The 13,556-nt window shown below is 43.5% G+C and overlaps 1 protein-coding gene across 1 annotated transcript in view; it reads left to right on the forward strand.

Annotated features, from left to right (window-relative positions):
- Positions 1 to 1,860: 1,860 nt before the first annotated feature.
- LOC126545467 (nucleolar protein 9) overlaps positions 1,861 to 13,556 on the forward strand; it is a 90,254-nt gene continuing 78,558 nt past the window's right edge. Inside the window, exons 1-2 of the mRNA XM_050193345.3 lie at positions 1,861 to 2,359; positions 5,665 to 5,906. Coding sequence (XP_050049302.1) covers positions 2,113 to 2,359; positions 5,665 to 5,906 — 489 coding nt within the window. The 5' untranslated portion in view covers positions 1,861 to 2,112. The remainder of the gene's footprint in view (positions 2,360 to 5,664; positions 5,907 to 13,556) is intronic.

The following is a 13,556-nucleotide window of genomic DNA, read 5'->3' on the forward strand; positions in this document are numbered from 1 at the left end:
CAGACGTAGCCTTCAATAAACGGTGGGTCTTCTAGATCCCTGAGATGTGTTTCGCATAGCGCGTATACACCTACTTCTTCGTCCTTTAACTGCTGTTCTATTTCTAACCATTTCGCTCTCTTTCTACCGCCTTGCATGTTTATGTACCTGATCCTGGTGTTAAATTTCTTTGTAGTTTTCTTCCTGGACCTCCTAGTGGCCATTTTATTGGCGCCAGCCTCTATTGTTGCACTTTCTACACTGTTTCTACCTACCCCTACGCCCTGAGGCGCAGTGGACCCCCTAAAAAAGCTACTGCCCGGCCTGCCAGGCGCCAGCCGTTCTCAGCTCCTAGCCTTCCATTAAAGTGGATGCCATCTCATGTAAAGCCTCCGCCAAAGCCTGCTCTATGCACTTCTCTGTTTATGTCTGCCACTTCAAATCCTTTCTCCTGGCTTAGCTTTCTTATCTCACGATTAACAGCCACAACGTCCTTGGAAATTGCTCCGTTCCTTCCTTGCACCTCCGGCACTGTGCATACCACGATCTGGACTTGCTGTGCTATCGCCCTTAAATCGTCAACTCCCTCCGCTAATCTTTCCACTACTTTTGCGGCTTCACCATTCAAGACATCATTTAGCCCCGCCGCTACCACTACCAAATTGCGCTCTGCAACATTCTCAGAAAGCTCGCTTTTTGTTTCTCTCAGTACTGCGTCCATTGTCCTGCCTGGGAACGTCCCGACTTTTACCCGCTTATCACCCTTTGCACACTCCATTATAGCTCTTTTGCACCTCCTCATATTTGAATCACCACCGATAAGTACTAGGGCATTCGTTCCCTCCCTCCTAACTTCCAGGTTATGCTTATCATTGGCTACGAGCTCATTCCTTTGGGTTAGCTTGTTCCCCTCCTCTCCACTGTCATGGCTGTCACGAGCGCCCTCTAGGTACGAGAAGCAGACGAACGATCAAAGTAAAGCCCCTCCATCCACGTGCCACCGCCGCTTGCGTGCCTTGAGACGACGGTTTGTGGTGGTTTTGATGGCGGTATTTTCGTGAAAAGGCCGGCTAGTTGTGTTGCGTATTGCACACAAATTCCTTCACTAGCAAACGGAGCACGAGTTTATTTCGATTTCCGTCCTAGAAGAGCTGTCCGGCGAGGAAAGCAGCATGGATAAGCGACGGCCGGAGATGCCATCACAATACAACTTGCTCGCTCGATCCTCGCAGAGCCGGTTCTCATCGCGCTGCTTGCGGCTACTGACTTGTCTTATGCCAGCGCCGCGAGTTTATTTCGGCCTGCAAGATTCGAGGCGCCCTTAAACACAGCCGCGTTCTGCCGGAATGTGGAAAGCTCAAGATGGACCAGGACGGACAGCGCTTGCGAAAGCGCAGTGGTGTCCCTCAGTTGTCGCGGACATGCGACAAAATTTCTGCAATATTTGAGCAAAGACAGTGCAGCGGTGTGCGCAAAATCTTTTTTTGAACACGCACAGCCAAATATTAAGGAGCAAAAGCCATCTGCGACATCTACCCCTGGTGCGGCGACACACACCCTACACTCTTTCACATATCGTGGGGGTGCGGGGGCAAACCTCAACATTTAAAGACGCCTAGCACGTCATTTGAGGGGTGGGAGGTACAGCTGACCGGCGATACCCTGGCGGGACAAGAAGCTCTCGTCCAGCAAGTACGTCGAGCAGCCATGGCCAGTGGAGTCCTGGAATGAGGATACCACCCACTCGATCTCGAGAGCAACCACCTCGATGGTCCGAATAAATGTTTTCTCTCTCTCTCAGATTTTCTCGCGCTCGCTCTTACTCGCGCCTGCGCACAAACAGCTGGCGATTCCTCAAATGAACTTCTCGACGCATTCATACGCTGTGCACGTGATCAATATGGCATCCTCCAGCTCTCCATGAAGTGAAGCGTGTTTGTTGCTGTTAGGTCAAGCTGGAATCAGGTCTTCTCGAGTTGTATAGGCTTTTAGTTTTTCCTATCTCTTGCATGAATGCATCTCTTATCCACAGTGAAGAAGTGCACAGCAGAACGTGCTTATTGATAGGTGTCTATGTTAAATGGTTCAGAGAGTTCAGAGTGCTTACCGACTACGTGCTTGTGAAGTACAAGAATGAAAGCTGCGAAACACACTCTACGCCGATCAGGGCCGTCCTGTAGTGGTGAAAAAACTGCGCTGCGCCCAAACGTCTACAATGTTGATGCTTCCGTACGTGGATACGCCGGCCGAGGTTCGAATCATGACAGCAGCAACCATGCGCAGTTTTCACAAGCGCACCACGTTGACAAGGACACCAAATCGTACTTTACGATGGCGTGTGAGAGATTTCAGGAAGAGTTCGAGGACGACGAAGATAAAGGTAGTTTCCTTGATATTTTGTGCACTGGCGATTCCGATCCATACAAACCACGCTTATCGGCACGTGTCATTTCAATCGTGGAATAACTTGAAATACTGCACTTTAATGCTGCAAACACAAACTGTGTACTGTCGGTGGTCTTGTAAGCCGTGATGGATGACGTCAACTGCCTTTCTGCACATGCATGCAAAAAGGGTGGAACGGTGACTGCGCCCAATGAGCGTTGTCCATATTCAAGCTATGACAGGGATAAAATGTCTGGGAATGTGGGACTACCGAAGTGGACCAGTGGCTTCCATGCATTTCAGCAAAAAATATAGGTGGACATGGCAGTACAAATCACAGCTGGCACAAATCATAGCTGGCACACTACAACCACAGCTGGCTAACACTTCCAGGGTTAGTTCTAATAGTAACACGTAAATACCCCAGAAAGTGGTTGGGAAGACGGCGCTGCAGTAGCTCAATTGACAGAGCATTGCATTGTAATGCAAAGACGTGGGATCGTTCCCCGCCTGCTGCAAGTTGTTTTTTCATCCACTTTCAGTTCCATTAATTTATAATTTCTTTATTTCAAGTAGTAAGTAGAAGGTAATTTCCCTTGTGTTGTCCTTGGTGTTTTTGTTTGTTAGCTTGTTCTGTGTAGTTCTTTCTTCATCCTAGTTGTTCGCAGCTCCTGTTACCATGAATCAACACCAACCTACTTGCCCAATTTTTCCATTCTTTTGAGACTCTTGAACACTTACTGCCTTGTTACATTGTTCACACCATGTAGCCCACCCATTGTGCACACAACTTGCGTATTCCAAGAATGTGTCACAAGGAAACTGAACAAAAAAAAAAAAACACCTAGTATGTGAATATACGTGCGCACTGTGAAAGAAAATTCAATGATAGCTGGAAAAGTTAGCCGAGTGAAATGTTTAGCATGGTATTGCTCGTTTAATAAATTGCAACTGATTAAAAAAAATGAGGAAAAAAGTGCACACACGTCCACTCTCACACAAACTTGAAAATGCAGGCAACAGTGAGTGCTATGAACAAAGTGGAAAGTGTAGCTTCATGGCACCATAAATAAACAAAATGTTATCCATCTATGTCCCTTTGACTGCAGCAGCACACACCCTGTTTAACATAATTGAAAAAAAAAACAGCTCTTAATAGCTTAGAAACGTAGGTAATGATATTCTCTCAGGAAACAACTATATCATACAAGGGCAGAGGCTTGGGCATGTTTGTAATACATTGTAACACAAGCACAGCGCAAAAGACAGGGACAAGATAGACACGCGGTGCCAAAAGTCGTCACCATGTGTGTTTTCTATCTAGACACCGCCTTTTGAGCTGTGCTTGTGTTACGATAAATATCATATCTTTTTTTTCAATACTGGACCTAAAGCCAGTCCGACTCTCGGTTATTTATTATATTGTAATTATAATTATATTATAATTTATTATGTATTTATTAGCTTGATTCATTGATTGCATCATTGTTTTGGGGCCGTGATTCTGAGTTGTTGCACTCGAAGTGAGTGGACATGCGTTTCAGTAGTTGGTTGCCGCTTGGTGTGCGACTTCAGCTGTGCTCAACAGTGGGAGCTTGGCAAAACTGTATCTAAGATATATACATATCTTGCACAGCATTTTTGTCTGTTTGCAATTTACAGTGCATGCGACTAAATCTGCCTTGCGTGAACACGAAAGTCTAATTCACACTGCACTGCAGTTCAGACTGACATATATCATGGGGCAAATCCTCTATTGGGCAAATCCTCCACCCTTTTCAGGACATGCAGCCAGCTCTGGTATTGTTCCTGGCTGTCTGGCAGGAACAGGTTGCAAGTGTGTGACCAAGCTTTGGAGGAATTAACTTTGCTTCTGGCTTTTGTGTTCCAAAAACTTGCATAAGCAGTTCACTGTCTCTGCAGCTGTAGAGAAGCGGGTTATTGATGAAGTATTTTGAAACCTGCTGCTCTGAATTCACTGCCAGGGCTGCCTGACACTTTTCACTACCTTGGTCCAAGACATGTCTGATGTCATGGAGTGGCAGCTTGGGTGTTCACACCTGTGAACTTCCCCAATTTTTTATTATTATTATTTTTTAATGTTCACATATTTGGGCTCATTCTAGGAGTTTATGAATGGTTGTGTCAAGTTATGAAAATATAATATGTTGACCAATGGGGCAGTACATGATTGAAAAAGAATGCATAAAAAAAATAGTGCTGGTAGCTGCGCTGTCTAAGACACCATATACCAGAGGCATACTTGCTTTGAAAGTGTTTGTTCAGGCAAGTCCTTGGAGCAGGCCAAATCGGTAGCAGCAAAGCCACTATGATCTCGAAAAATTGTGTTGCTAGTCCGTCTCTGATGTTCCACGTTTGCTGCTGCTTGTGTGCTGTGTATAAAGATAAATCATCCTTAATAATGTGCTTATGTATCCCACAAAATGTGTGTGCTGAGGGCAAACATTTTACTTTAAGAAATGCATGCTCCCCCTCCCTGTCATTTCTGTCATACATATTTACAAATATTAAAGTTCACAGGTTGGCAGGTATTCTTATTCACTTTTTCTGTGGAAAACACAAAGCAGTTACTTTGGCACTTGCTTTTAAATCCTGTACATGAGGGAGCAATTTTGGGGCCATGAAGTACATACATCACTAATAAATTTATCCATATATAGTGCAATGAAAAACACTTGGATTCAAAGTCTTAGGCACCAAAATGTAATATCAGAGGCAAATTTGCCACGCCAAAATTTGGAACAGGACCTTGTATAATATGGGGGCTTCTGTGGTATTCTAGTAACACCACCCTCCCTTTCATACTGATAGAACTTGAATACAATTTACTTAACAATACACAGCGTATTCTTTGGTTGACAGTTCAGATTGGGTCTGCCAATGTAGAAGCAGTAATGTTCTCTTTTGTGTTTTTATATGGCAAGACTTTCAGATCTGTAGAAGGGTCACATAGGTTCCTGGATGATACTAGTTTTTGTAGGAAATTGTGCGTAAGTAAATAAAAAGTAAATATGAGATCGGCAGCTACATTTATCGAATACCTGGACAGTAGTGAGGAGGGAGTACCCGCTGCTCCTTGCTGTCTGTGTTAATCTTTACTGCTAATGCTCTCTGTGGGGAACTTGCTTAGGTTAAAACCTTTGGATAAATAGTATGATAAAAAAGAAGTTTCCATTTTGAAATATGGCTTTGTGATTCTTAGATGTCTTTTTTTTTTTCTTGGCATTTGTGCTGCTATGTGCAATTTTTAATTCGCTGTGGTTCTCTCCCCATAACTAGCGCTCTTCTTGGAAAATGTAGCTGACCAGACCTGTGGAAAGGAGGTGCAGCTCTCGTGTGATGACTCAACAAGCCGCTGTATGCAAATGCTGCTTATTAATACAAGAAGCATCAGTGTACTGACTCGTTTCATGTCCTCATTCTTGGACAATGTTAATTTAATGTGTACCGATCACAGTGGGGCCTTCGTGATACAGACTCTTCTTGAAGCTGCATTGAGGTATCTACAGTCACCCACCACTGTAAGTTGGACATCTATATCACACTATATGTTGTGCATGTTCTGAATATAAATGGGCTGCCTTTCATTGTCACCATTTCAGAATTACCATGAAAGCAGCCCAATTAAATTATGCAGCATTATTAGGCAAATATATCATGTCAATTATAACTTTTGTTATCACTAGTTAGCGAACATGAAAATAGAAAATTATTCTGGATTGCATTAACCACTTTCTTGGCCCAGACCACCATTGTCTGCACAGCTAGTGCTAATTTACGGGAACCCACGCTTTGTCTGGGTTTTCCTGTTATTTGTATTAACCATACTTTTTTGCTTTAATTGTGGAAGAATTAAACAAATTCTGTTGGCCAGGGTTTTCTTCACGGTAAGTAGTGTAGACAAACTCGCTGCCCTTCACCAGCCGATAGTACCTACCATTGGTGCAATATATGGCAGTGGTGTGCTGCACACTTGTGAACAACCACTGGGTGCACAAGAGATGCATTGTGCATATAGTTTTCTGGATGCATTGTGTGACACACACAGCATGTAAGTGCATGCATTTTACAGCAGGATGGGTACCCAATGAATTTGATGCTTCAGCAGTTACTGCTGCACATCATCGATTATGTGCATCAGCAATTACTTCTGTTCGTGATGGGTTGGTGACTTCTGTTAGTGTCGCGGCACCACCATGAAACCCATAGGGTCAATGTATAAGAACATCTGAAAATTTCGGATGCAAAAAACCTTCGCCGTCCGACTTTCTGGACTTTTTTCCATGACTGCAGGTCCGAAACCGCATTAATTGAAGCCACCACAACCGCCATTTTGATTATTGCACCATCTCAAGCCGGCACTCTCGCATGCAGATCCGCTGGCAGCCATTGTATGGTGGCTAGAAGGGGGCAGTGTGACAGGCGGCTCATCTGTGCCGTGCGAGGGAGAGGCGCAATGAGCTATGAAATTTCCTGGTGGCACTAGGGGCGCTGAAGCGTGCTGGTGTGCACGAGGTTATATTTGAATAAAAAAAGAGCGTGAAAGAGAACTAGATGGAAAAGGAGCTGGTGTTGACAAATTTCAACTGGAAGAAAGCCGAAGAGAAAATTCCTAAGCACACAGCCACAGGACTAGATGAGGTTCCCGTTAGGGTGATTAATGAACTAGGACCAAAAAGTAAGGAATTCTATGGCGAAAGCAGTGGAAGAAACTTTAAAAGATAGACGAATACCAGACAGTTGGCGACAAAGTAGAATGAATAAATAAATTATGGGGTTTTACATGCCAAAACCACTTTCTGATTATGAGGCACACCGTAGTGGAGTACTCTGGAAATTTTGACCATCTGGGGTTCTTTAACGTGCACCTAAATTTAGGTACACGGGTGTTCTTGCATTTTGCCCCCATTGAAATGCGGCCACTGTGGCTGGGATTCGATCCCGCGACCTCGTGCTCAGTAGCCCAACACCATAGCCACTGAGCAACCATGGCGGGTGAAGTAGAATGAATTTATAAAGGTAAGGGAGAGAAAGATGGAATTCACTCGTCGTATAGACCGTTGACCATTACATCGGTAATATACAGGTTAGCAATGCAAGCAATTAAATTAAAGCTGCAAGCATGGGCAGAGAATAATGGCATTTTGGGAGAACTTCAGAATGGCTTCAGAATAGGTAGGTGTTTGAATTATAACTTATTTGTTCTTACTCAGTGTATTGAAATATCAAGAGTAGAAAGCAGACCCTTATATGTGGCCTTTTTAGACATTACAGGAGCGTATGACAACGTAGACCGCAACATTTTGTGGGATATTCTGGAAGGGGAAGGCTTAGGCGACAATTGTCTACAGCTTTTGAGAGAGATTTACCTAGAAAATACCATTTGCTTTGAATGGGAAGGGATGAGGAGCGAGGAGAAAGTTGATATCAGCAAGGGACTAAGGCAGGGGTGCCCTTTATCCCCACTGCTGTTTATGATGTACATGGTGAGGATGGAGGGGGTGCTAGAAGGAAGTAATATCGGGTTTAATCTCTCATACAAACAGACGGGTACAGTAGTAGAACAGCAGCTTCCAGGTTTATATTATGCGGATGACATTGTGTTGCTAGCTAACAAGCAAAGTGATTTGCAACGTCTGGCTAATATCTGTGGAAAGCAAGGTGAGAATTTAGGCTTGAAATTTAGCTTTAAGAAATCAGGTGTTACGGTATTCAATGAAAACAGTGAACAGACACTAGCGATAGAGGGCCAAGAGATACCTCGGGTAAAAGAATATAAATACTTTGGTATATGGATAAACGAAGGCAATATATATATGGAAGCACAGGAAAAAACAATAGCAGTAAAACAGAGCGCTGTGGGGATACAATAGGTACGAGGTGCTCTGGGGTATGTGTAAAGGTGTAACGCTTCCAGGACTTACATTTGGAAATGCGGTTGTTTGCTTGAAATCAGGGGTGTCCTCAGGACTAGATGGCAACCAAAGGTCAGTGGGACGCCTCGCTCTGGGTGCTCACAGGAAGACTACAAATGAAGCTGTGCAGGGTGATATGGGCTGGACTAGTTTTGAAGTGAGGGAAGCTCACAGTAAAATTGATCATGAATAACCACTGAGGAATATAGAAAAAATAAAGGGGCTGCGAGAGTGTTTAGATATTTGTACAGGAAAAACATTGACTCACAGTGGAGGAAAAGAACTAGGAAACTTACCAGCAAATACACAACCAGTATAGTAAGTAACATGGCAACTAAGAACATCAAATGCAAAGTGAGAGAGGCTGAGATAATATCATGGGTGGTGGCAATGGATAAGAATCCTGCCATGAGTAACTACTTAAGAGGAAGAAATGAAATCAGGAAAGAAACAATTTATGATAACTCAAAGGGAAGCTCATTTACCTTTCGAAGCAAGATCAGGATGCCTTAGAACACGCACCTATAAAGCGAGATATAAGAAGGAAGAAAAAGCATCTGCTTGCTGTGGTAAGGCTAGCGTAACGATGGAGCATGTTTTATGAGAATATGAAGATATCTGCCTAGCGATCGATTTAGGCACCACTGGCCTCCTTGAAGCCCTTGGGTTCAGCGAGAGTAGGGGGAAAGGAAACATGTCCAGAATAGAGATTAGTAAGAGGCGATTCGAAGATTGGTGGAAGTAGGGAAATGACAAAAAACGAGGACATACAAAAACAAAGTTCACAATAGGGGGTCAGAAAATTTGGTTATGAGGATTCATTGTGTTTTATTCTTTTTTTTTTTTTTTTTCCTTCTTTAACCTAGGTAGCACATTAGGCAGTATAATAGCATGAGCTTGGTGGCGCAACCCACCGCTCTGTTCCAGAGGGGGCGCTCATAACATCCATCCATCTATCATGCAAGGACAAGCCGCAGCGCATCCCTTGCCAGTGTAGCACCAGCGAGGTCTGCCAGGCAAGCCTAGGCGTCTAGAGTGCACTTCTTTGCACATCAGTCACAATCACTTGGAAGCTGGGAAGCATCACACATGTGCCACTGGTATTATTTTGAGGTGCGTAGTGCACGATATTGTGCTGTTCATGCGTTATGTATTAGACAATGCGGCGTCCCCTCATGGCGTCGAATGCGCGAACATGTTTTGTACAGTTTAGTTTAATGGCAAAATTTCTTGCCAACGCTGTGGTTCTGGCCTCACATTCTCCGGAGAAGCAGCTGAATGCAATGCAGACAGCGTGTTCATGCAAAAAATTTGACAGGGAGGCCTATTGTACCCTGGAACACATTAATGTGCTAGAGGATGCATTCACATTATTTTTTTCAACAGAGAAGCTTTATGCTTTCAGTGTGCATAAATTTGTGCAGTTCTTGAGCAGTTTAACATTCTGCCAAGTGGGATGCGAGCTCCATTTCAAAGAGCTCACTGCAAAAATTATACAGTTTGTGATGTTAACTAGGCGGCACTTTTTCACAAAATCTTTGAACAAGGACAAGGCTCTTCAAAGGGAGCGCCAGGAAGATTTGAAGTTAAGGAAAATGAAGTAGAGCCTACTGGTGAACTCAGTCTGATGCGTGCATGTGGATTACTGTACTGTGTAATTAAGTGTTTCCTCTCTTCTTGCGGACCTGTTCAACAAAAGCAGGGATAGAAAATAGTGTTACAGAAGGATGAAAGCAGACAGAGGAGGAAGAAGATCGCGGGACGCTGGCTGCTGCGTGTTGTTGGTGGTCAAACATCTTAACTACTCTGACTCATCCTGTATATATATTGTAAATATAGTCTTTATATACTCCCAATATCCCCGTAACAATAGTTAGGGCGTGTTGAGGTTTGCTAAAGCGCCCACATATCTACCTAATTTTTTTTACAAAGTTAAAGCTTTTTAAAGGGCATGTTGCTGGCGCATGCGGACGCGGAGCGTGAACTGAACTCGACAAGGGTAGCTATATAGGCTTGTTGGTCGGTCATCATTGAAAGGTATCTGTATAGTACAACAAAACAAGGACAAGAAAAAACGAAGACGTCTTCGTTTCTTCTTGTGTCCTTGTTCTTTTTTTTTTTTTTTTCGCTATACAGATACCTTTCAATGGTGAACTGAACGACGTGGTGATGCTATTCCCCGGTTTATTGTGCGCAGATCCAGCGTTGTTTTTGTCCATTTGCGTGCACGATTTTCTCTGCGCCCAATGACTATATTTGCGGCAGATGAGCCAATGAAAAAAAGGATGAAAGTCGGCGTTTCGGGTTGTTTGTGTTCGTGGTCCACATTAACACGAAGTGTTTTAGTGAGAACCAACTCGTCCAGAGTGGTCTTCAAATGTGATCTTCCTCCTTTTTTAAATCGCATGGCTAAACATCTGTGCGTTCCGGTGTTGCAAATATCGCATCTTTCCATTCTCTGCTTCCCAAAGAAGTGTAACCCTTCATAATAATGCATCTCTGAGTTGCAAACGCTTTGTTTGCATCGCACATCACATTAAAAATTCAAACGCGACTCAAAGTGAACTGACGTGCGTGCTAGCTGCCACGCGCCACCCCCTTCAAAAGCCGCGAAAGCTGCACACCAGCTGCATGTAGTGCCATCTACAACTTTCATCGCTCCTCTGTGCGCCCCGCCGGCTCCCACCCGTCACACTGCCCCCTTTTAGGCACCATAGCCGTAGCCACACCACGGCAACGCTAGGCCTTAGCTACTTCGATGTTCGCTACCAAGCTTCTTGCTGTTCAGTGCCGTGTTTTTCATTGAAACAATTCACCACTGTTAGCAATAGTGCCGTCTCCGCCTTTGTAATTTTTGCCACTGTCTTCGGAGTGCGGAAAGCACGGCGCAATGCATAATGTCGGTTCCCGAAAGTCAACTTTGCTCCAATACAGCATCTTAAGCGGTGGAGCATACCAAAAGTTCGAAGGGGCAATTATCATGGGACATATGTTTCCTTTTATTAGAGAGTTTTAGAATTGGGGGCCCAAGCGGCTTGGGGACCCAAGAAAATTGCGCGCCACAAGTGCGCATGCGCAGAACCCAAGCCAGTCTTGGGTTCTTGCATTCGCGTTAACCCAAGACCCAAAAATGGAAAACTAGCGTGGGCCCCCAAGCCGTCTTGGGCCGCCCTTGCGGGTGACAACGATGGCGTACAGCAGATGGTCGCAGTGCAACTTTCCTGTACTTTGACTGATTTTTTGCCATTTCATGCAGGTGAACTCGCAGTTTTTTCACACTGCGTCACAAGAAAACACCAACTAAGAGCACTTGGCTTCGATTGGCTTTGCTTGGCTTAGAATTGCACACTTAATTCACAATACTAACCGGTACTAACACAGTGATTACGTTTCTTACATTTTATTGTTCGCTCCTCTTGCTCAAAAATGCATTCTGTTCGTTTTCACTTGTAAGAGTTTTTTTCCTTTCAAACACCTTTCCATTTTCCACACTGCGGCCTCCCGAGCGCTCAACCCAACGCTGTCTGCATTTGACCCAATCCTCAAACTCTACTGCTCCTCTAAACCCAAGAGCAACCGACGCAACGCCGCTTGGGGGCCCAGAGCTTTGCGCCCCAATTCTAAAACTCTCTATTATACGCGCATGCATCCGCCGCCTCCTATTACAGTATGAGCACCGATACGTCTAATAACTGACTGTAATTTGTAGATACGTGTGAACTAATCATGTGAACTTCCTACTTATGTGTTAGCTCAGTGCACATGTGGTAATGCAGGAAAGTCCTCCATTCAATTAGCTTCCTTTAATTCGAACTTTTTTCAATTCGAACAAATTTTTGCGACCCTTCGAGTTCAAATTATCGAAATTCGGCTGTGTGTGTGTGTGTGTGTGTGTGTGTGTGTGTGTGTGTGTGTGTGTGTGTGTGTGTGTGTGTTGGTTTTCGTGACGAAGGCTAAACCTGTATGTATTTAAAACACCTTGATCATCTAGAGATACACTCATCTAATGTATATTTTTTATGTATTTACAATAAGAGATACTCATCTAATGTATATTTTTTATGTATTTACAATACTGCTACTCTCATTTGAGAGCGTGGCAATTGGGTGATACAGTATACATGTATATCAGTACGCATCTAGGCAGAACAGTTAATTGAAAAAAAAAGGAAGAAAAAGAAAACAATTGCCCAAGGATGGCAATATAAGAAGGAAGCTGAGATTAGGAAGAAAAATGCAATTTTACACATGACAGTTAATTAACATGATACTAGCAGTGAAGAACATGTAAGTAACCAGTTATGCATGACATAGGAGCGAACTGAAAGATAACACTTAACGCATCAAGAAATTTTAAAGTTGTGTGAAGAGATGCACTTAAACATATACACTTTGAGATCGAATGGAAAAAAAGAAATCTAGGCAAGCAATTAGCAGGAAAACGGCAGTTACGACAATCATCTTAGGACTAGAAGTAATACAGTAATGAAGTTTTATTTTGGGAAGAGAGTGTACCATATGTCCGCATAAAGACAACCAACAAAAAAATGGAAAAAGAAAAGTAGGATGTCAAAAGCAGCACAATGCAAAATTTGTGACGATGACACGTGCGATGATAAATTGTTTTATTTACGCACTGCAGCTTCTACTTGTGAGGTAAATTCGGACAACGATTCAATGGCGGTTATAGCAGGATGAAGTCAGTTCCATTCAGCTATTGTAAGGGGGAAGAATGAATACTTAAACGTGTCGTTGTTATGTGTTTTTCGAGCCTCAGAAAATGAAATGTACCTGGACACATCTATCTTATAGGTATTTTTTAGAAGCTGAAACAAGAACTTCAGGCGAGCGTGTTTTGCCCTGGTAGATAGCGTTTGCAATCCAGACTGCGTTAGAAGATTAGTCGGCGAGTCAGTGCGTTTATATTTGTTGTGAATGAACCTTATAGCCTTTCTTTGTACTGCCTCTAATTTTGTTGTTAGTCTTTGTATGAGGAAACCAGACTGTGTTTGCATATTCGAGAACTGGCCTAACGAACGTTGTGTAGGCCAGTAGCTTCGTTGATGTCGTAGAGAGCGCAAGGCTTCTTTTCAGGAAGAATAGTTTGCGTAATGCTCCTGCTGTGATATTCGAAATATGTTTATCCCACCTGAGGTCTGAGGTTTATGTAACTCCCAGGTATTTATGTTGTTCAACTTTAGTTAGTGGTATGCCATTAATCTCATATGTAAAGTTAGATGGTCTTGTTTTCCTTGT

The sequence above is a fragment of the Dermacentor andersoni genome, chromosome 1 (assembly GCF_023375885.2).
Source record: "Dermacentor andersoni chromosome 1, qqDerAnde1_hic_scaffold, whole genome shotgun sequence".
Lineage (NCBI taxonomy): Eukaryota > Metazoa > Arthropoda > Arachnida > Ixodida > Ixodidae > Dermacentor > Dermacentor andersoni.